Genomic DNA, 22065 nt, shown 5'->3' on the forward strand with positions numbered 1-22065 from the left:
GATCAGCTCACCTACTGCTGGTGGTCTGATCCTAGTCTGCTCCAGTCTACCTGCCAAATATCCATCGTAGTATGAATGATGTGTGAATGTTAGTTAGGAAAAAGTGCTTGTGCAAATGGGTGAATGAACAAGTTGCGCTGTGAGTGCTCAGATGAGTAGAAAAGTGCTATAAAAGAACAGGTTTTATTATTTCCTAGCAAAATATAAAGAAATGCCAAAATGGTGATGAAGCAAATATCAGGGTCAAATCAGGACTTAATGAGATGGGTGACATAAACAGCTAGCCAACAGACTGTCTATCCATTTAACTTGGAACCTGCCCAGTTTGTATCCCAGGTGGTTATTTTAGCTGCCGAGTGTCATCGACTCACTATAGTGTCTGGTGGTCACGTCACTGTGAATCTCTTCCTGTGTGCACTGCCCGTTTCCCCTGCATTCTATTAAATGGTCAGCAGGCGAGCGACTGGTTGCAAAAAGATTAGTAGTTGCACAGGAATCGATGGGAGCCCCCACCCCTCCACCCGTGACTTCAATAAACCTGATGTATTGCTGGACTCTGTCACTAGTTTCAGGGAACAGTGAATATAAGTTTTTATATTCTGGTTATAAATGGAGTCAAAACGGGAGACTGTCAAGGCTTCATCCATCAGCTGTGACTTGTTGATTAGAAGTTGTTAGCCAATAAGCATGGACTGTCATCACTGCTTTCACAGGCAGATGTGCTCCTTCCTCATCAGGTCCACTTTAGAAATACCGAAATGTTGATGGTAAAACGTTCAGCTCGAGCTTTCACAACAGGTGTTCTCAAATCAGCAGGTGACGTCAGCCGGTTACAGAAACATCTTTCACAGGGTCCGTGTTGTGGACCAGTCTGTCTTCCTTTGTGCAGTGACTCTATAAACAACTTTTCTACTGTCGGTTTCTGTCAAAAGAACTTGGACTTAAATAAAATGGAAACACTGCATTGCTTGTCTTGAAACTGCACTCCAAGTCCTTCCTTGGGTGAACTTGCATCTTACTAACGAATACTGCTGTTATCACTACTTTGCTTTTAAGAATGCTTCACGTGTGATGACGCCTTCAGCAAAGAAAGCGCAGGTGTTTTCAATCACTCGTATCACTCATCAAAGGTTAGTGATGTCAGTGACACTGGCTGTGGTGAAAACAGTCAATAATCTGATGTAAAAACTGGCACAACAGCAATTTTCTGGGTTTTTAAATCTTTCATTGGTTAACCACTGCAGGAAAAAAACAACAACAAAAACAAGCCAAAGTGCACAACTCCACATTTGTGTTAATTTCAACAGAAAACTTGAAAAATGCACAAAAGTTCACCATAGAAAAATAGGCCTTCAGGACGTTGTGGATTTCCTAACTCTGCAACGTGTTTAAGGCATGAAAGTGCTCACCGTCGATTATATTTTCTCATGAAGAAAGAGAGGAAGTCTGAAATCCGTAAACAAAGACCTGGCAAGAACAAATTTCGTGAGTACGATATTGTAGCAACATGGTGACTTGTTCTTTAGAAGAACTGATTCCCTATCAGCTGCTCTCCTCTGCATTCATGCATTTTCACCTTAGCTTTAGTTTGCATGCTGGTATAGGTTTTCCTCTGCAGGCCTGAGTCTGCTGCACAGGCAGCACACACACATGTAAAAGCTGCTTGGCAGTAATTTGGTGGCTGTCACTGGAAACACAGTAATATCGCTGGTCATAGTTGAGGACGCACTTTTGTTTAAATCCCTTGAAATGCAGACCTGCAGAGCTGGACTGCTTATGAGTGAAGAAGAAAAAACACACACTCATGCAGTTGTGGCCAGATACGCACATTGTGGTTATGGAGTGCTTTGAAGTTGTATTTTCAGAGTAAGGGCGTTTTCAACAGTCGTGGGTGTTGTTGACACCTCAGGATGTTGTAGCTTGTTGTACATTTTCCGGGTGTTTTTCTTTTTCCTCAGTTTATTCACAATAACAGTTTCGCCACCACCGTTTGGTCTATACAGAGTAACACAAGTCCTCTATGCACCATGATGGAGGACATGTCTTCAACACTAAAAAAGGAGAAGTTGTGTTAGTCTCGCAGGGGGACAGCACAGAAATGATGTAGTTAATTACAGTACACACAATGTAGGTCAAATATATATGCATGGGCGACCTTGTCTCGCCGTTTGTTAAAGAAACCGTGCAAACTGGAATAATTCATGCAGACGCAGGCGACTGCGAGAATGAAAAGAGATATCTGCTTATAAGAATAATTGGGCGCCAGTATGATTGGTATCATTTGACTTTTTTTGGCAGCACAATTACAGCCTGCTTGGCTCTGGAGCATTAAATGTACAACAACAGCTCTTTGAAAACGTCACTCGTGTTCAGCCACGAGCTCTGGTTTTGCTCATATCTGAAATTTGGTTTCTTAATTCTGGGGTCTGCCTCTGCTTTCTGCTTCTTGCAGGGCGTCTCTTGTGTTTGTGTGTTTATGGTTTGAAAATGGTCACAGCTTCAGCAGTAATGTCTGCCTCGTGGCATGTGGTTGGGGGCCCACTGGTGCATGGTAGGGGGTTTGCTGAAGACAAGGGTTTCATGCGTGGTGGCTATGTGTGAACAATGCAAGTGCGGCCTGCACACCCAAGCCAACAGCCCCAGCTGCAAGAGAAGATATATAGTATGAAACCTCACTATCTACAGGGAGGGGCACCTGAGTTCCTGTTTTTCTCTTGTATTTTCTCTTTTATTTTACTTACTTATATTTGAGAAAAGAAATTGTCATAACTCAGCAAGAGGCCAGTGCAAGTGGGTCTTTCCCCATATCCTTATTGCATAGCAAAAATTTACAACTAGTTTACAACTGGCACGGGTTTTGAAACCGTCTTTCCCGTTACAGGCCACAGAGTGACTTAAGCAATAGATTTGATTGGCAGTAGCGGTAACAATGTGCGACGTCCTGGGAAACAATAAATAAGAAGGTTAATAAACCAGAAAAAAATGTTGGAGACGAGTAAATGATCACTTGTTTTTTCTCATTACACAGTGATGGAACATGTGCAGCCTCTCTGATATGCATGTGTGAATGTGTGTGTGAATGTGTGTATGTGTGTGTGTGTGTGTGTGTGTTGGGTGTGTCGGGCTTACTTCCCCATGTAAGTAAGACTGTACTGCAAAAAACTCTTTAGTCAGCGACAGCAGCTGCACTATCACACACTCAGCATCACCAAGAACGGCCAGAGGTAAGCACTCACTGCACCTTCACCTCACTGCAGCTCTGCAGTGAAGTCAAATTCAATTCGAATCAAATTTATATTATAACAGGAAAAAAAAATCAATTTACACCCATAACTTTTAAACATTAATTCCAATTAAACGCCAGTCAATTAATTAATTATAACATTTGCTATAAAGATTAAACTTGGTGTAAAATGTAGTCAAATATATATTTTTTCCACTCAGATATTATTGAATATAATTTCAACACAACGGCAAAGCTGCATTTCTTCAAATATTTTTGAATATATTCACATATATATATATATAAAGAAAAAAAACTTTTTTTTGTTGGTAATTATTTATTATAATTTTGCTCATTTTAAACGTGGGAATTTTAAGCAATTATTGTTTTGCATTCTTGATAAGAAAAACCATGTTTTTCCTTCATGTGGTGATTTAAATGCCCCCATTTCTCACTCATCCTGTGTTAACCGCAGATAGGTGGAGACTGTAGCGTTCAGGAGACATTTAAATGAGGCCTTTTAAACTGACTGAAACTTTGCAATGAAGCGTCTCAGAGTGCAGTACTGAGAGTGAGGGAAATTTCGTTCATGGCTTTGATTTTCATACAGAAATCACTATTGTTTCTTTGTTTTCTTCTGCTTTTATTCTCAGGTGTTTGTTGCTCACAGGCAGCGAGCTCCAGTGGTTAGAGTGCGCCCATAGCCTGTTTACTCACAGGAGTTTCGCACTAATTCCCGTGCAGCTCGGTTCAGCCTGTTCTCACCCAAATCCTTCATCCGACCGGCCGGCTCAGTTTTCCCATCATGTGTGCCTTGGCCTCCCTCACGTCCCCTTCCTCCTGCCCTCACATGTACAACATACCCACCTACCAGAGCAACAGCACGGCACCAAATGCCACCAGCGCTGCAACTGGGATCAACCACGTGATCCTGAGGCATTACAACTACACCGGCCGTCTGCAGAACAGGACCATCGCGAACTCCCAGAACCAGATCAGTGCCTCCGTGGCCGTCTTCCTGTTCTTCAGCATTATCATCATCCTGGAGAATCTCCTGGTGCTGGTGGCCGTCATCTCCCGCATCCGCCGCAGCCGTCGTTGGGTATATGTTTGCATTGCCAACATCACACTCAGCGATCTCCTCACCGGAGCCGCTTACCTGGTGAACATTTGCTTGTCTGGCAGCCAGACCTTTCGCCTGACGCCTGCTCTGTGGCTCTTCAGAGAGGGCATGCTGTTTGTGGCCCTGGCAGCCTCCATATTCAGTTTGCTGCTGATTGCTGTGGAGCGTTACACCACTATGATGAAGCCACTTCCCCAGAAGTCAACCAGAAAGACCTACTATCGAATCTATGGCTTGGTGGCACTTTGTTGGGGTTTGGCGCTGGTTATTGGCTTTCTCCCCTTGCTGGGCTGGAACTGTGTGTGCAGCCTGGATGGATGCTCCACCCTGCTTCCTCTCTACTCCAAGACTTACATCTTTTTTTCTCTCATTATTTTTTTCCTCATCCTTCTGGCTATCGGTGTGCTGTATGGTGCCATCTACTGCCACGTGCACAAGAGTGCTCAGCTAGCGCCCCAGCGCAGTCGGAAGCGCTCCTTAGCTCTGCTGAAGACTGTTATCACCATTGTCGGGGTCTTTATGCTCTGCTGGGGGCCGCTCTTCATGCTGTTACTGGTAGATTTCTTCTGTGTCTCCCGCCAGTGCGCACTGCTGTTCAGCGCTGAATTTTGCATCTCCCTGGCCGTCTTCAACTCGGGCCTGAACCCCATCATCTACGCCCTGGGCAGCAGCGAGATGAGAAAAGCCATCGCTGAGCTGCTCTGCTGCTGCTGCCTGAGGGTTGGCTTCTGCCACCCAGACACATTCACATCAAAGGAGACCAGCAGCACCTCAGAGAGCAGGAGGGACAGTCTGAGGAACAGTTTTAATAAGGTCAGGAACCTGAGTGTGGCCTCCCCGCCATCCACCCCAAGCAAAACTCGCAGGGCACCTAGAAAATATAGGCTGAGCACCACCACCAGCTGCCTGTCAGTTTCAAGTGGTTAAACCACAACGTTCCCCTCCCAAGTAAACCAACCTGTGTGCACTGATACACATCTAACCGTTTCCTCACAGTTTTGGTTTGAATGTTCACTGCTTCATGAAATGCACATGCACTGCTGACTAAACGCTCCAGTAATATCCTCAAAATATTCCAGTTTGCAACAATGTTACAAGAAATGTTATTTTTTTTGCATAACAATGCATTCTTTTGTAACTGTAAATGATATTTTACATTCACCGTACTTTTCTATTATTGCACTTATTGTTTATGTGAATATAAAATATGGATGTTTAAGTTGTTTTTTGTACTTCTTCTGTGTAAGAAATATAAATAAAGTTTATTTTGCTTTATCCATGCGTGCCTGCTCTTTTCAGTAGGATAGTACCTCTGCTTACCTCTGGAGGGAGGCACCTCATCAGAGCTTTGACCCCCTCCTGCAAATGATCAGATGATTCAGTGTCACTTAAACCTTCATAGACTGAAAGCGGACATTATACAGACCTTAATATCAATTCTAGATTTACTAAATATACCAAATATACAAATTCCAGCTCGTTTAAATGATTATTTTAGTCTGCCTAAAGAAGGCTTAATCTGTATTCTGCAGGCATGTCGCTGTACATGTAATGCTTCTTTCTGTAGTTTCAAAAGCTTTTCCTAACAGGCTTTTCAAGAGGCCATTTCCTGCGTTTCTGACAGGATGACTGATTGGAGTTCAGTGGAGGAGGTGAGGGCTGGGACTGCAGCCCCAAGGGCATACACAGCCAGGGCTAATTGATAAATTCATTATGACTGTCTGGCAGCACGAGGAGATAAGGTTCAGCAGATAGTATGTACCCTTAAATTATACAGGCTACTGTACTGTACTGTATTTCTCCTGCTGACGCACACTGATCTGAGATGGAGGAAAGTATTTTTACAAATCAAAAGTAGTCGTCTGCCGTCCTGCAAAGGCGCAGCATGCCAGCAAGTGCTTTATTTGTTTTTACAAAAGAATCAGTGCGATCACTCCAAGCGACAGGGGGTTTCTCACTAGCTGTAAAACTCAAAGCGATCTGTGGTTCAAAAGATTTGGAAGTTCCCACTCTTAATATAAGATCATGGTTAATTCTCTCAGGTTTTTGAAGTATATCCTAAAAGAAAGACCTGTTTACATGATAAGTCCTCCTAAAGTTAATGACCAGGAAAGAAGCATCTCCAGTTATTATTTATCAAGCAATTCTCTGCTAATCGTTTGAAGGCTGGTGTTGTTTGAGCAGGCACAGACTACATGCAGTCATCACGCTGTGACTCAACTGTTGCACGAAAATGACATTCTTGGTGCAGCTGGGAAGCATGTCCCGTCTGCCTGCAACGCTAAAACGAAAATTGCATTTAAAAAACCTCTTTAAAAATGAAACGGGTACAGCGTTAGAAAGTGAACGACTTATTGAAACAGGAACGATGGATTATTACAAATTACTGCAAGTGGATTGGTGCACTGATAAGAGCCAGTGTGGTAAGTGAGTCACAAACCCGTGTTGGCGGTAAAAAAAAGATTATGCAAGATGGCAAATAGGCTTAATCCCTTTCCTAGAATTTCCAAGCTAGATTTTGCAGACATTAAATGCCTCAAAGTGTCCCCGTAGGCCAGAGCGATAAAGCCTTATACCCCGAGAGTTAGCCTCAGTTCCATTAGGCTCCCCAGGAAGTGTGTTTAAAAGCTCAAACATGATACTGGGATTTTCTGTCTATTGTCTAATAATGACCTGAAGTAGTTACTGCACCAGCACACGGTCTTTCAAAGACATTTCATGCTGGGTGAGACTTCAGTCTTATAACACATGATATTAGGCCGATCAGGAGTTATTGCCTCGTCTTTCTTTGTTTCACACACCTGGCACGACTTCCTGAAGTTAAAAACATTTGCTTATCAATAACGATTTCAGAGATGTTCCAGGCTCCTGGCAGTCTGTCATGCAGGCATTCCCGTTCATGACATCTGAAAGCTGCACGGGCTCGTCAGCGTCGACTGGAAATGTAGTGGTGAAGGTGAGGAAGGAAGAATCCTGCTTTCGCCCACGCAGAGCTTGAGGTGATTGTGTTGTGGCAAAATATGCAGGAAGCATGCACACACACACACACACACACACACACACACACACACACACACACACACACACGCTCATTATTCAGCGTTAAATCAATGTAAAATGACAAATAATGACATGTAGTCGTGCACATAAAAGATGCACGTGCACACGCTCAAGGTTAAACATGCACAGATACCCTAAGCTCTCTCGTCTGCTTTGTTTTTGTGGCTGGGGAACCGAGCAAGTTATAGCTAGTTGTGTGTGTGTGTGTGTGTGTGTGTGATTCCCCCCTCTTCATGAAATCCTGCATCTCTGCCGTTAAGTGCAGGGGATAAAACTCCCTCATCCTTGGTCCTGGCATGGCTCCAGGTCTGGCTGCCTGATGAAAAAGCAACAGCAAATTCCAGGCTTTATTAGCTCGAGCCTGAGAGACATTTGTTGTATCATTTCTGTAACGTGTCACGGGCTGATCACCAATCCATGCTGCTGCTCTCTCGTTCTCCTCTTACAACAACAAGGCCTTTTCACTCTTCTAAATGAGGTACGATGGGTTAATGACGGTTGCGTGCAGACGTGGCTATGCCCTCAATAATTACCTTGCTGGCTTTGCCTCCAGGTGTTCAGCAGACAGCTAATGATGTACTGTCTGAGGAGAGGGGAAGGCAGCGGGTGAGGCAAAAAAGCTACACGGGGGAGCTTGTGATTGGTTGCTATCAGCACTGCGACAACTCGGTGGCACATGTGGTGCAGAAGGACTGGGTGTAAGAAGAGCCCAGAAAAGAAAAGAAAAACAGGAACTCACTCGGGATGTGCTCGTAAAGACAATCCTGCTACATGTCCGTACAGCCGTACTGCTGAAGGGAAATGACACCGTTTTATAAACTGTCTTTCATTTTCAGCCTTGACGTCATTTCTGTGACACGTTTCTAGTTTCCTTGCAGAGATGCGTGGCTGACTAATACAGAAATCAATATCAAGGAATACTCCACCCAAAGGCCCGTCTTCTGAAAGTGAGTCACAGGTCATATATAGAATTCAAGGGTGGATCTAAGAAGTGTGCAGCATGCTCCACTAGGTCAGCGCTTTTTAAGATACGTTGCAGATCAGTCCAGTTTCATATCATCCAAAATATCTTTATCGACTCTTAAACCAGTCCTGCATTTTTGCCCAAACATGGTGAAATGCACAGTTCATGCATTCTGCCCCAGCAAGACAAAGTTTGGAGTTTAGTTCAGTCCTGAAAAACAGCAGCATACACTATCGGCCAATGACATGGCAGCAAGTCCATGCCAAACAAATAAAAACAAATAATGATAATAATAATAAATAAAAATAAACTGGTGGAGTGGTGCAGCTTTCGAGGGGAGGAAATGTGGACGTTACTGTTATTTTTATTTCACAAAAGGACACGAGCACGATGGTAAAGTGCAAACTGCACCCAGGACAGAAATAACTGCATTATACAGTGAATGCAACTCTTTGCAAGCATCTGCTCTGACAGCATGCTAACGCTAAGCTAGTGATGATAGAGCTGCGTGCATGCTGGCCCAGGTAACAAAGGCAAGGATCCATGTCTGTAGCAACACTTCTGGACCCCTTTAGTATCAGCTGAGCATGGTTTAAATGTCACAGCCTTCCTGTGTAACTTTGCTGGTGTTCACCTGTTTACCTGCTTCTTGCAGGACAACACACCATGTGACTGGTTTCTTGAACATGACGATGAGCTCACCGTCCTCAAACGCATGCAAGGTGCACCTAATAGAGTGATCAGTGAGTGAGACTGAAACAGAGGTGGTCTTTGTGTTCGTGCGATGAACCCAATCTGTACATGAAGTCAGAGTTTAGGTTCACATTCTGCACCGTCCGGTTTCTCTCTGTCGTCCTACAGCCGCGTTCGTTTGGAGTTTAAAACCAGATGGTGCTTTCAGAAGATTTAAGGACGTGATCAGTTGAGGGCCAGGTCAATTTTCTGCCTTCCTTCAACTCAGTAAACATCTTAGGATGCATTTCACTAAGGGCACAAACAAATGATCTGCTCTGAGGCTGAAGGAGAACGATAAACGATATGTTGTTGGGACACAGATAATTCCAGGAGTGTGTCTAAAGCTTTTTATCACTGTGAACAAACTGACCACAAAGTATTTCAGCCCATAATGGATAAAAAAAACGTGTAGCAGCTGTTTCAAAGCTACAGAAAAGGATCTTCAGAGATATGATTTCACTGCTGTTCAGAGAAACATGAGGACGTATTGATGCTTCGGTCCAGACAGCAGCATGTAAGCACTGCACATTGTTTAAAGACAGGGTGGGATCCGCCTCTAATGTAATAAATGTCTGAAATTACAGGAACGAACTGACTCACTGTTGAGAGGGGGAAGGATTATCATTCCTGTTGTGCTGATATGTTGTCATGCACACCCACAAAATCTTGTTCTGTTTCCTTCTGGCTGAATATGGAGGGAAATCACATCAGAATACTCCAGATAATCCAGTTGGAGACGGTCGAACTGTCTCATTGTTTTGCTATCGTAACACATTTGCATAATCGCAACCTGGCAGACGATTTAAGCAGCAGAACACGTTCAGCTTTTTTAACCCACTTCTGTACTCACATCAGAGCAGTTTGAGCTTTATTGCTGACAAATAAACTGTAAGTCATTTTAGAACAGGAGACAGTGGCTGGAGTATCGCACATGCTGCACCGAAATCATTTATGTGCCCATTATACTTTATAGAGGAATACTTTTTAATGGCTCTATCTGGGTTTATGGTGCCTATAGCGTTTCCTTTATCTGTGACACACTTTCTAAAATATTCTTATCATTTATTATGGCTTCAATCATTTTTATGATTCAAAAGAGTTTCTATGTTCGTTCCACTGGATCTTTGTGCCACACGGTCTGAAAGCTCCCAGCTCCGCATCCACACACCAACCAGTACAAAGGAGATATTCAGCTACAAACACAGCATCCCTGAAAGCAGCATGCCTGTCTGCTGTGCTTGATGGATTGTCAAAGTGCATGTATTTGCACTGTGAAAAGAAAGTTTTTACAGGATAAACTAAACACACCCTGACTGCTTCAGTCAGCTGCTCCTAATGAAATGGGATGTCCAAAGGAGGAGGGTGGAGGAGCTGGCCACCTTACAATCACTGAGTTAACCATAAACTCCTTTATATAGCAAAGTACATCGCATGTGAGGTCATGGGTATGACAGCTAAAGCTTAGCCCAAATTTGGGTCACACAACAGGACAATGATCATCACAGCAGCAAATCGACACCAGAATAACTGAAAAAAGAAGAATCGAGGTGCTGCAATGACCCTGTCAAAGTCCTGACAGCAGCCAGGTTGAAATGAGCTGTGCAAATGCCCACAAACCTCAATGAAGCGAAGCAGCGCTGCCAAAGTCAGTTACAGTTGCCATTTAAAAAGGTGGTATTCAGAATACAGTTACTTTCTTGAAATAAAGGGATCACACGGCGGTCTTTTCCTGTTTCATATGTTAGGCTGTCCCGTCTCTATTTTGGGTAATTCAACGCCGGTGGAAACCCAAACAAAGCACCCATTAAGAGGCTCTATGCCTGTGTTTGAATCACCTCTACTTGCGAACCGCATGACGTGAAGAAATATTTTTAAAAATTATTATTCAAAAAATTGTTTAAGTTGTCACCGAGCAGAAACGTACGGAGCCCCGCAGAGGACATGGGAGAAAAAAACAATTAAGACGGACTTTTGCGAGATCTCGCAAAACAGAGACGTATGAAACTAAGAGCCAGTGTGGTAAGTGAGTCCGTCTTAATTGTTTTTCTCCCATGTCCCCTGCAGGGCTCCGTAGAAACGGGAGATGGAAGCATGTAAATATAATAATAACCACTGCAGCTAAAAAGACGAGCCCAGTTGTAAGTAAGCTCGAAAATGTGACGTCAAAACCTCAAAGGATTGTAGCTACCAGTGGCAATTGGTACAAGCGCATGCAGGCTTTCACAAGAAAACAGACACTCTCATTGAGTAACGTATTCAGAATACGTTACAAAATACATTTTGGGGCATGTAATCTGTAATCTGTAGTGGAATACATTTTAAAAGTAACCTTCCCAACACTGAAGACAAGTGACTGATAATGATGGCCTCAGCTTACCGCTGCTACATGTGGTTCTGCAAACTGTTGAATCGTGGGATGTTCTCTTCTTCACGGGAATCGAGGACAATCTTTTTGCAGCTGTTAGCTGCGGTTCAGTTACAATGTAGCTGCAATAAGATCATAAAACTACATGACTTCAGTAACGTTCAGTATGAGCCAGGAACTGTTAGACGCAGTGTTGCCAACGCCTCAGTAAGGAAAATCGCTATTGGCTGTCCTAAAAGTCGCTAGAAGTCGCTAAATGACGTCATCGCCTAATTTGCATAATTGGTCATGCTAATCTAATTGTAACCCATGTTGTTGGAGAGAGAAATAACATCGTGGAAGAGACATAAAGTGAGTAAAAAACGTCCTAAATGCAGTTAGAGTTTATTTAGAACTACAAATTAAATTTCTTTTAGCAATTATTGTTTTTTTTAATGTCACAATTCCAACCCTGCTCCTTTACCCGGGCTTGGACCGGCAAAAGTGACCCGAAATAGGCGCTCTGGTGGAGTTACTGTGTGTGTGTGTTTATAAGTAGTTTTAAACCTTGTGATCCACAAAACAGCATAAGAGTAAAAGAAGAACTGACTGCGTTACAGCACCCGCTGCTTGTTGAGAGTAAAAGCGATACGCGCTTCCACGTCTTTTTTAGCGACTTTTTCTTTTAGAAAAAAAGTCGCTAAGGGGTCTGAAAACTCGCTAAATATAGCGACAAAGTCGCTAAGTTGGCAACACTGGTTAGACGCATAACTGTGTTATACATAAATGTAATAATGACTTCATGTAACAGACGTGGCTGCTGTTTAAGTAACCTTTGATAAACCGACACACAGCACGTTCCCGCCATTTATTTCATGCAGCAGGTCTCTTTTGTGTGCAAGCGTGCACTATGGAAATATCACTCCGCCAAAGCAGGTGCTTGTGCACGCCAGAACATTCATGTATAGTTCTTAGAGCGGAGCTGACATCAGTAATGGCCAGACAGTCGGTATCTGGTCGTCTTCACACACACACACACACACACACACACACACACACACACACACACACACACACACACACACACCTGGCAGCAATAGGGAACTTTAGGCCCTCTCCTATAGGGATAAACGCCTCCCTATAGGAGTAAGAATCCCATTTATTTAGAATTTTGCTTACAATTCAGCAGCCAGACATCAACAATGGCTGTGCAAATATCCAGTGTCGGGGTTATAATTACACCCAATCAATCAGTGGTGCTTGCCATTTTCCTTTTGGCATGTCAACAAGTAGAACAAAGACGACGGGCGTATTCTTTGCATGTCCGGATGGAAAAACTCAAACATTTGCATACAGCCCTCTTTATCCTCACATGGTGGTTTCTGTTGACTGCACCTGGCTGAGGAATTCTTTTCGGAGGAATCCGGGAACACTTTTGGATCTTGCAATGATAATGCGCTCAACTTTCTTTCTTTTTTTAATGAATCATGTCTGTAGCTGTGCACAAACATACTGTAGCTCATCCACACACTATAAACTGGGAAAGAAAGCAGACGAAGAGGAACAAGGGAGAACAAAGAGACGCCTAAACAACAAATTGTGTTCAGTTGCTTCCTAATTATAGGGGAATGCGCTGCATGTTGTCTTCATTCTGCATTTTCCGCTGTATCATAACAAAATAATAAGTAAGAGAAAAGGCCATTGTGGAGAGATCTAATCTGATGCCAATATGGGCAACATGTGGACGGTGCTCCGAGACCAGCTGTTTCCTCTTTATCAGACTCTGGATAGCTGGACACAAAGGAGACTGGCTCCAGGTTATGAGATATGAATGAATGCAGACACACACACTGACAACACAGAGGCAATTATTAAGCAACTTTTTTTCTTTTTAATTTGATAATTTCAGACAAAAATTTCCTTCTTTGTTTAGTGTGGAATAAAATGACCAAAGACAACCGTTCTCTCTTCAGGTGCTGGATGTCGGCCATCTGCGCTGACTTTGTCGTCAACCTTGGGAATATATGTGAGCGTGTTTACTCCCTTTTCTTAATCCTCTCTCTCGGCCTCGCTGTGCTGTGGCGGAGTAGCGTGACCACTTAACTAATTGTGCTGTGCAAGATGTTCCAAGGGTGATGATTTGGCTTCGGTTTCCTAAAGTTTCCAAAGAGAGGACGTGAAGAGGGCTCTGCGGGAGACTCCTTTGGAAATGTGGAAAACAATCTGAGGCTTAGTGAGGCTAACGTGCTCAACATGTCGATGTCGAGTAGGTAACCTTAGCGATCCATCGCTGAATAGCTACCATTTTTGCTCTAATGCAGCAGATTTAGGCAAATACTGATTTGATGATGAGGCTTGCAATTCCTCCTCCTCATCAGTGTGTGATCTACATATCGTGGTACTCCAAACACCATCCAAAAACCTTGGATATGAGCTACACGCTGGCACAGATACTGCTCTTATGCCAAAGTGGTTTCACAGGCTTTGAGTTTCTCTGTGAGTTTCTCACAGCAACCAACTCGTCGCATGTAGACGCTCACAAAGGCTCACACTTAAAGAACTAGGTAAGCATGGATTAATCTTGTGAAGGGAGGCAACCTTATCCTAATCTTTAGCTTCTGACAGGCTGACTCGAGAACCTTACGTAGATGCACAGACGTGCGAGTCGCAAGTTGCTCATGTTGAGTTTTGTGTCGCCCTTCTCGTACGTGACATTAACTTCTGCTGTCCTGCTGTTTGGTTTGGTTTAGGAAAATGTTGTGGTTGGCTCACAACACCCCTCCTTTACAATATTAACTCTGCACACGATACTACAGAGTTAATCGTGTGCAGAGTTTAATGCCTTAAACAAAGGTGCATATGTGACGACTGTGAGAGGAGGATCGCTACTTAGGGTCAGAGGTCAGTTACAGTTACATAAACCACTTGTACACAACGTTTCTGTATATCTGGCTTCCTGACAGCAAAGCTTACTTTTAGACTAGGACTACAGTCAGACTGAGGAAAATGGTGGAAAGCACACGTGCAGTGAACTTGTTGCCTTGGCTGCTTTGAAGATCTGTGAAAACTTGCAGTCAGCTGACTGGACGGGGATTAAAAAATGGAAATAAAGCAGAGTCAGTCTGGTGCACACGAAGAAGGAAATGGTTTAGTGGTCGACAGCTTTGACAAGTGGAGATATGAGCATTACTTTGGTTTTAGTGCATGAAAGGACAAAAGTACAATGGTGAAATTAATAAGCAGCCATGCTATGCTGCTAACGCAACTTTACAAGCGTCCACACAAACTGCACGCTAACGCAAAGGCCGTTTTATGGAGTAACGTCAAACGAAATGTAACGAGTAGTGCAGCAAACGATTCTCTGCGCTGAGTAATCGAGAAACATCCTGCGTTAACAACCCCAGCACTGGTTGTAAGGTGGCTGACGTCCTGCACAAGTATGCTCATTTTTATGGACTTACATCCGTGATAGACATGTTTGTAACCGTGCACGCGCTGCAGCTCCATAATAGACGTGTTCTGAGTGTCCCTTTGTCTGTGGCACATGTGAAAACAATGAAGCGTTTTTAGTCAGTCGAACAATAAATCCTACGCGGCTTCATAGATTTGGGTGTCGTGTTTCAAAGAATCGTCACTCTCTCATCTCACGAGAGGGTTGAGGCTCCGAGCGGTGACTTGCAGGTTTGATGTTACGTAGCAGCGAGCTGACCGCTGGCGTCGTTTGTTTCCATGAGGCCCGAGGAACGGAAGGAGCTAAAGCTTTGTAGAACAGATGTTCCTGCTCAGCTTTAAACCAAATTACCCAGCCGCGCTCGCAGCCATGGGCCAGAACCACACAGACGCTGATTGAATGGCGAAGGCGGCAAGAAAAGTAGATCAGGCTCAATAAAGCAGCCACATCATGAAATCTGGTCAGCCTTTGAGGCCTGAAGATAAAAGGGATATTGACATTGCTATGGAGACTAAGAGGAGAGCTGGCGGCTTCGGTCTGGGTGCCGGAGACTTCCTGTGTGTTTTCATGTTTTTCATTTTGAAGCAGCCGTTTTAACTCGCTTTAATTCAGACGGAAAGTTGAACCTGGACTGATGTGAAATGTAAAAAGCCTGGAAGTTGTAACAGAAGATGAGCTAAAATGTAAGCTGTTGTTTTTACAGCATGTTATTTATTAAGTCAACTTTACATTTAAACTGTGTTTCCTGAGACGGCGAAATCAAGAATCTCTCCTCTGTTTAAAAGCTCGGCACTGTTTAAAAATGATTACTGACGACGTTTGTATTCACAACCTAAACACAGCGTTGAATCACTAAAGGTGGATTCATTCACAGGCCTCGGTGAGCACTAACACATCTCTGCTTCAGGCGTGCGACTCATGGCTCCACCACAGGAATAACATTTCTGACCCTCTGACTGAATCAGCAGACACGTTCGTGTGACTTCTGGCACTCGCTACGCCGTCACGACGATGGAAAATGTTGCGTGGGACAGATGTGGCTCAAATGTCAGGACACACCTGACATCTGGACCACATAAGGTGAAGCTGTGGCTTATGTGACACAGCTACACTCACCCCGAGTCCAGCCCATGAGTCAAGGCCATATGTGGCTCTTAAGCGAGCAGCAGATGTGGTCTGCTTTCGGCCCGTTGCTTTCTGGGAGCTGTGAGTGGTGGAGGTGCGTTGTGGGTTAATGCTGGCATGGCAATTTGATGAGGAAGAAGAACGAGTGGGAGACTCAGCGGCGTAAGATTAAGGCCGGGTGTCAACAAAAATAATATCTGTGCTGAAGTGGCAAAAAGTTCCTCCAACAACCGCTTGAGGCTGAAAGGAAACTCAAATGTCTTACAGCCTGATACAAGACCAGCTATATTTTTTATGATCTACACTTTTAAGCTTTAAAGGCATGCATTACTGAGGGAAGGCCTGCTTTGACTGACAGGTCGACGCTGACACAGGAGGCTGGAGCCAGAGGCATTATCACCGTGTTTGTGGTGTCGGTGCTTTGCTGTGCTGAAGCCTATACTGCACTTTTTATGCTTGTGTTATATTTGTACGTTACTCAGGACTAAGTAGCAGATATCCATGTGATGCTATCATCAGCTAATAACTTAAAAATTCGCCATCTTGCTAGAATTTGGTCACTTTTCTCTCTATAAAACCCAACGTGGTTAAAATGCTCAGAAGCATCAGCGTGACTATGATATCTTTCATATTCACAGTCATTCAGAAATAATTTTGATCCAAACATTGTGCGTCATTTTTATTTTCTTTGTTTTAAAAACTCTGTAATTATCTTCCATTAACCTCTTCTTGTCATCCGTTAGGCTTAGGCCTCGCCTCTTTCCCGATTGCCGCTATTGTCTTCGTCTTTGTTCTTTCCTGCTGCAACATGCTTTTTGTACCCGGGGATAAGCGATGTTATCTTTTGACACTGAATAGAAATAAAGCAATGCCAGAATTCTTTCTCAGGCTCATTTAAACTTTATTGCATTCAGTCAGTGCTGGGTTTGTGCTGGAACGAAACACCTGCAACATCAGAATAAATCATGCATTAAATGAACATGCTGACATTTAGAAGAATGCACTTCATGCACCATTTCTACTCAACACTTTGTTCAATTGAACACCTACACAAATCATAGCCAACTTGTCAGTGGTACCACCTGGCTGAAACAATGCCCTGAAGTCGGCATCACCGATAGAGAGAAACCCCTCTCTAACCTTTTCACTGGGTAATCTCCTCCAGGTCTGAATGGAACATTTATCTGCAGAAATTTCAAGTAATGGAAACATAATTTTATGGCGGCAGCCAGGATCAGTGGAGGTGCCAGATAAGAGCAAATTCATCACGCTTACTGATGAGCTTCCACTTTCCTCTGGATATGAAATTTTCAAGCACTTTTCCTTTTGTGGCTCCACACACTCCCATTCGCTCACAATGTGGGGCTGCTGGTTGAAATCCATTGCACAGACATAGCAGACATTTCACTGGGATTAGCTCACAATGAGCCCTAGTCTCAGCCTGGCCTTTGACGGCACAGACAGAGAGACGACACAGGTGAAGCTCGAGGGGCGTGTCTGCAGGCGTCTCAGGAGGAGAATGCAGGAGAAAGATGAAGGTTGAACAGAACAACAGGATTGGGTTCATTAGCATGCACGAGTATTCACAAACACCAACCCATCGGCTCATGAAACATTTACACGTCGACGAAGGAAAGCACAGTCGTCTAAGTCGGGACGCACTTCCACGGAGACGTCAAGCTTCAGTCTGACAGGTTCGGGGACTCTGGTTTGGATTTCATCACCGCCTTTGACTCGAGGCGAGCATCACGTCAGTTTGACACAGCAACCAACAACAGCTGAATCTCGGTCTCGCTGCTGTCGCTCGAAGCTGTCGCGTGTCTGTAGGCTCCACTCCTGTTCCTGCTGAACTGAGCCAGTTTTCAGGTATAACACTGATACCAGTTCAGTAGGCACAGGAGGGCATAGCCCAGAAACAACTGTGAGTGCTGCAGCTTATTTTTGCTCACATCATTGCAGCACGCAGCGTTAGAACAGCAGCACCAAGTTCGGGGTGAATTACGCAGCATTAGGCAAATTTACTGCAGTCACGCAGCTCACAGAGAGCAGTGGGAGAATTTGTGATCACTTAAGACACTTTTATTTCAGGAAAAAAGGGTTTTACTTCTTAGTTTGCACTGGTGTTAATTTGCTAAAAATCCACCCAAGAAAAATTAAGCGACAGCTCAGACCAACATGAAATCAATCAGCTAGTTTATCGTAGGAAAAGCTGGGAGACTTTCAGCTACGGGTGATAAAGTGTGGGAAGGTTAGTGCTAAACACTGGCACTGACGTCCTAAGCTACCTCAGTCGGACGTGAAGTGGCACGCCCAGGTACAGTTGACATTTAGCACCACATTCCTAATCCAGATGCAATCTGAGGCATTTGCAAGAACACATTAAACCTGGGTCACATGGCCTCGCTCAAACAATTTCAAATATATTTGGCATGCACCATGATTCTTGCCAGATGTTAGAGGTAAGAAGACAGTTGTTGCTGCAGGCAAATGAAGAAACAGTACAGCTTGTCTCACCTCTGGACCATATTGCACAAGCACGCTGCCTTTGGTCCACAGAAGCAGGTGAGCCCACATTAGAGCCGTGAGCCGAGCTTCTCCCTTTCCCACCTAATCTCTCCCCCCTTCTCCTCCCTCCTTCTTTCCTCATATCCGAGATCATCAGGTTCTTTCCATTCAGCGGAACAAATCCCCCAACGTCGAATCCACTATTTCACCTCAGGCACTGAACTTAGCCACTGTGAACAACACATAGCAGGGATCAATGCTCACCAATTAGCTAAGCTCTGTGCCTTTAGCAAGTGGGTGGCAGGCTTTCGAGGGACCAGAGCCTCACGCAGACCTTTACGTGACTGCTCACCGGTAAAGTTGGTGGCTTTAGCGCCTGCGGTGCTTCGGATGTTGAGGTTCGCTTTCGTGTTTCGGAGCGTGCTGCCGGTGTAGGATCAGGGCCGCTTCCCTGTGTGTTTAAATCTAAAATCCGAGAGCTGAAACGTGAGCTGACTCCAAAAGTTAGTTCTATCACGTAAAGCTGCACGGCCCTCACGTGCATTTACATCAACTTCCTGTCATACTTGAAAGACGAGACGTGTGAAGAGTTTGAATTTCAGACAGCTGCACGTTTAACGGCAGCCTCGTGAGCGTTTCGACACTTTCTGTGCTATGTCACAGCTCTCCTTGTGAGAAGTCTGCTGAGAGTTGATCGCCGTATCTAACTTCACCCATATTTGACTCCATAGCAACATCCAGCATCAGAAATCAACTGAATCCAATCAGAGCAGCTAGGACGGCTACACAAAAGCAACCCGCGATGGAAACAGTGCGGTGGGTCACCAGCTGAGCTGTGAAGGAGTGGAAATCCCTGGCAATGTGATTTTTGTTTCTCTTTGTGCATCAAATCACGGTGCCAGGAACCCTCCCCACCACAGCCGAGATAGAGAGGCTGCATCCGCCCTCCCCTGCCCTTTGTAAGGTTACGTCCTCGTGGGCTCCAGATGCCTTTTTCCCACAGCAGCTGTGAAGCACCTGTGACCTAAAAGAAAGGTGGAGAAAGGGGAAAAAAAGAAGATTTGAGATACTCCTGGGGAATAAAAACTGTATATCAGAGCTTGAACTGATCTGATAATCTGTGATTCGCTTCATCTTGCTTTTGTAACCCTGGAGTGACAGATGATGCAGCTTATCTGTGACAAAGAAATAAAGATTACATTTGCGGGGTGAGAGGAATGACTCTGCAGACTTTCTGCTGCACAGATCAGCAGGAAGCAGCAGATGTGGAGACTAGTCGGAACATGCAGAGCCAGCTACCTGGTCAGTTTGTTTAAAGGAACTGGAGGGCAAAAATAAAACATCGCTTGTTTGAAATGGCAAAGGCAGCGCAGAGCGTTTGGTCCTCCTGGAGTCAGTATACACACCGTGAAATGTCAGCTCAGGATAACAGGCACCAGAAGGAAATCTGCTCCTTTTTAAACAGAACAACAACAAGTACAGTAAAGTGACTCGGTTCTGCTTTGTGTCCAATTAAACTGGAGGGTTTGGTCCCCCCCCCCCCAAGTGCAGATTACGAGACACAGGAGAAGAAAAAAGTTTTTTTGTCTTGTTTTTTTAACATTTTTTTTATTATTCTTGCAAAATGATAGCGTCACCGTGTATTATTATCCTTTGTTGTTCTTGTTTATGCTGTTTTTCAGGGAAAATTCCAGGCCCACCCTGGTGGGGAAGAAATAATGACAGGATTGTTGAGCAGCACTGAGGGGGAGGTTAGGGCAGAGTCTCAACAGTTTCGCCTTTATTGCTTTTCGTACGTCGCCGCCGTCTCCTCTCCCTCAGTTTTAGAGCCGAAACCATGGAGACTTTTCTCCATCATGCTAATCCAGATCAGATGAGAGATATAACCCAATTGTCTCATGCTCATTCCCTTTGTTAGCTGGATGAGAAGCTTGAAGCCACTCCTCGTGTCTGATCGTTAACTCTCAGGCTAAAGAAAGCAGCGAGTTCACGGAGAGGCATTTCTTAGCCTCGCTGATTAACGTGTTATGGCTGGTTTGTTAAATCTCACTTTTACGGTCAGACTACATCTTGGCAACTTCTTGGAGTACCTGGCGGGTGAAAGGGTGAGCCACAAAAAGAAAAATAGTCCAACACAGGTACATAAAAGACACTTGCTGTGCCTCAAATTGTGTACCATTATGTGTGCACACTGCAAGCACAGCTGCACAAAGGTCACCACAAGAACCTGTGTGGTTTACCCGTAACGATCCAAAGCCTGAGTGTGGAACAGTGCACACTTCACACCTTCAACAGTTGCCGTCCAATTAATTTTCTCAGGGAGAAAATTCTCGGAAATTTCTCCCTCACAGTAGGCGGACTGTTGAGGGACTGCTGGGTTTTTTAAACGCAGGTTTTCTTTTACCCAGTGATGACAAATGATGATAGCACCACTTTCTCCCACCACAGGGACACGACACGATAGGTTAACGCAGCTGTTGAAAAGAGATTGTTTAACCAGGAGTTTCACTTCCTGGTTAAATGGATGTTTAAGTAAAAGCAGGTAAGCAGAACTCGAATGTGTAATGGAGACAAAAAGCTGAAGAAGTAAGAAACAGAGTAAAACTTACCAATAAAGTGACTGATCAGACCAAAAGAGACACGCGGGGGAAAGAAACACTAACAAATTAAGTAATTCGTTACTCTGAAATAACTAAAAAAACAAGCGATGAGTCAAAAGAAATAAAAGAGTAAATCATTACAGTCTCTAATTCTTCCTGCACTCAAAAGTGGAACATGTTTTACTCAATCCTGCTAGGCGACCCACCCAAACCCCGACCGCCTCCGGTAAACCAAGAAAAAAGTGTTACCAAAGTTACCAATCAAGGTGCTTTCAACTAATAAACACAAGTATGTTAAATGAAATCACATGCCACTGGTGCATGAGGTTACTGTTTGTTTGGCATGGAGTATGGAGACAAACTGTTCTGTGTAGAGGAGGCGGGGTCAGACACTCAGCAAGCTCTAAATCTTTGCAAAACACCCGCAGTCAGATGCTGCAATCGCCGTTTAGATAAGGGCACAAGCTGCAGTGTTTGATTGGAGATGATGATAACCTGCACTGCTGAGTACACATTGTGTAATATAAGTCTCAGCATGAGACACAATGAAAGCAGAATGAGAGACAGAGCCTCGGACACTTTCTCTACATTTAAGATCAGGCACGCCATCACAGGCTCAGGCTGCGGAGTGATTCCCATGATGCACTGCGTTTCTTCACTCTGCGTTCATACGTCACCACTGTATTTAATCAGTAATAATTATTCAACTTTACCCGAAACTGGTCGCAGCAGATGGCCCCGCCCCTCCCTGAGCCTGGTTTTGCTGGAGGTTTCTTCCTGTTAAAAGGGAGTTTTTCCTTCCCACTGTCGCCAAAGTGCTGCTCATAGGAGGGGGTGTGATTGTTGGGGTTTCTTCCTGATATTGTAGGCTCTTTATGTTAGAATATAAAGCACCTTCAGGTGAGTTTTGTGAGTTTGTGCTACATAAATAAATA

General features: G+C 44.2%; 1 protein-coding gene and 1 long non-coding RNA gene across 2 annotated transcripts; one reads left to right on the forward strand and one right to left on the reverse strand.

Annotated features, from left to right (window-relative positions):
- The first annotated feature begins 3164 nt into the window (after positions 1-3164).
- s1pr4 (sphingosine-1-phosphate receptor 4) lies at positions 3165-5585 on the forward strand. The gene is made up of 2 exons (XM_005746802.1): positions 3165-3224; positions 3877-5585. Exon 2 carries the CDS (start codon positions 4029-4031, stop codon positions 5271-5273), a length of 1245 nt encoding a protein of 414 aa, XP_005746859.1. The 5' UTR covers positions 3165-3224; positions 3877-4028; the 3' UTR covers positions 5274-5585.
- Positions 5586-16909: 11324 nt separating this feature from the next.
- Positions 16910-19533, reverse strand: LOC102195732 (uncharacterized). The gene is made up of 2 exons (XR_001290538.1): positions 17076-19533; positions 16910-16970 (listed from the first exon to the last, which is right to left on the reverse strand). It is a non-coding gene; the product is annotated as an uncharacterized LOC102195732 (long non-coding RNA).
- Between the last annotated feature and the right edge of the window lie 2532 nt (positions 19534-22065).

The sequence above is a fragment of the Pundamilia nyererei genome, unplaced genomic scaffold, assembly GCF_000239375.1.
Source record: "Pundamilia nyererei isolate P.nyererei 1_Seehausen unplaced genomic scaffold, PunNye1.0 scaffold00183, whole genome shotgun sequence".
Classification (NCBI taxonomy): Eukaryota; Metazoa; Chordata; class Actinopteri; order Cichliformes; family Cichlidae; genus Pundamilia; species Pundamilia nyererei.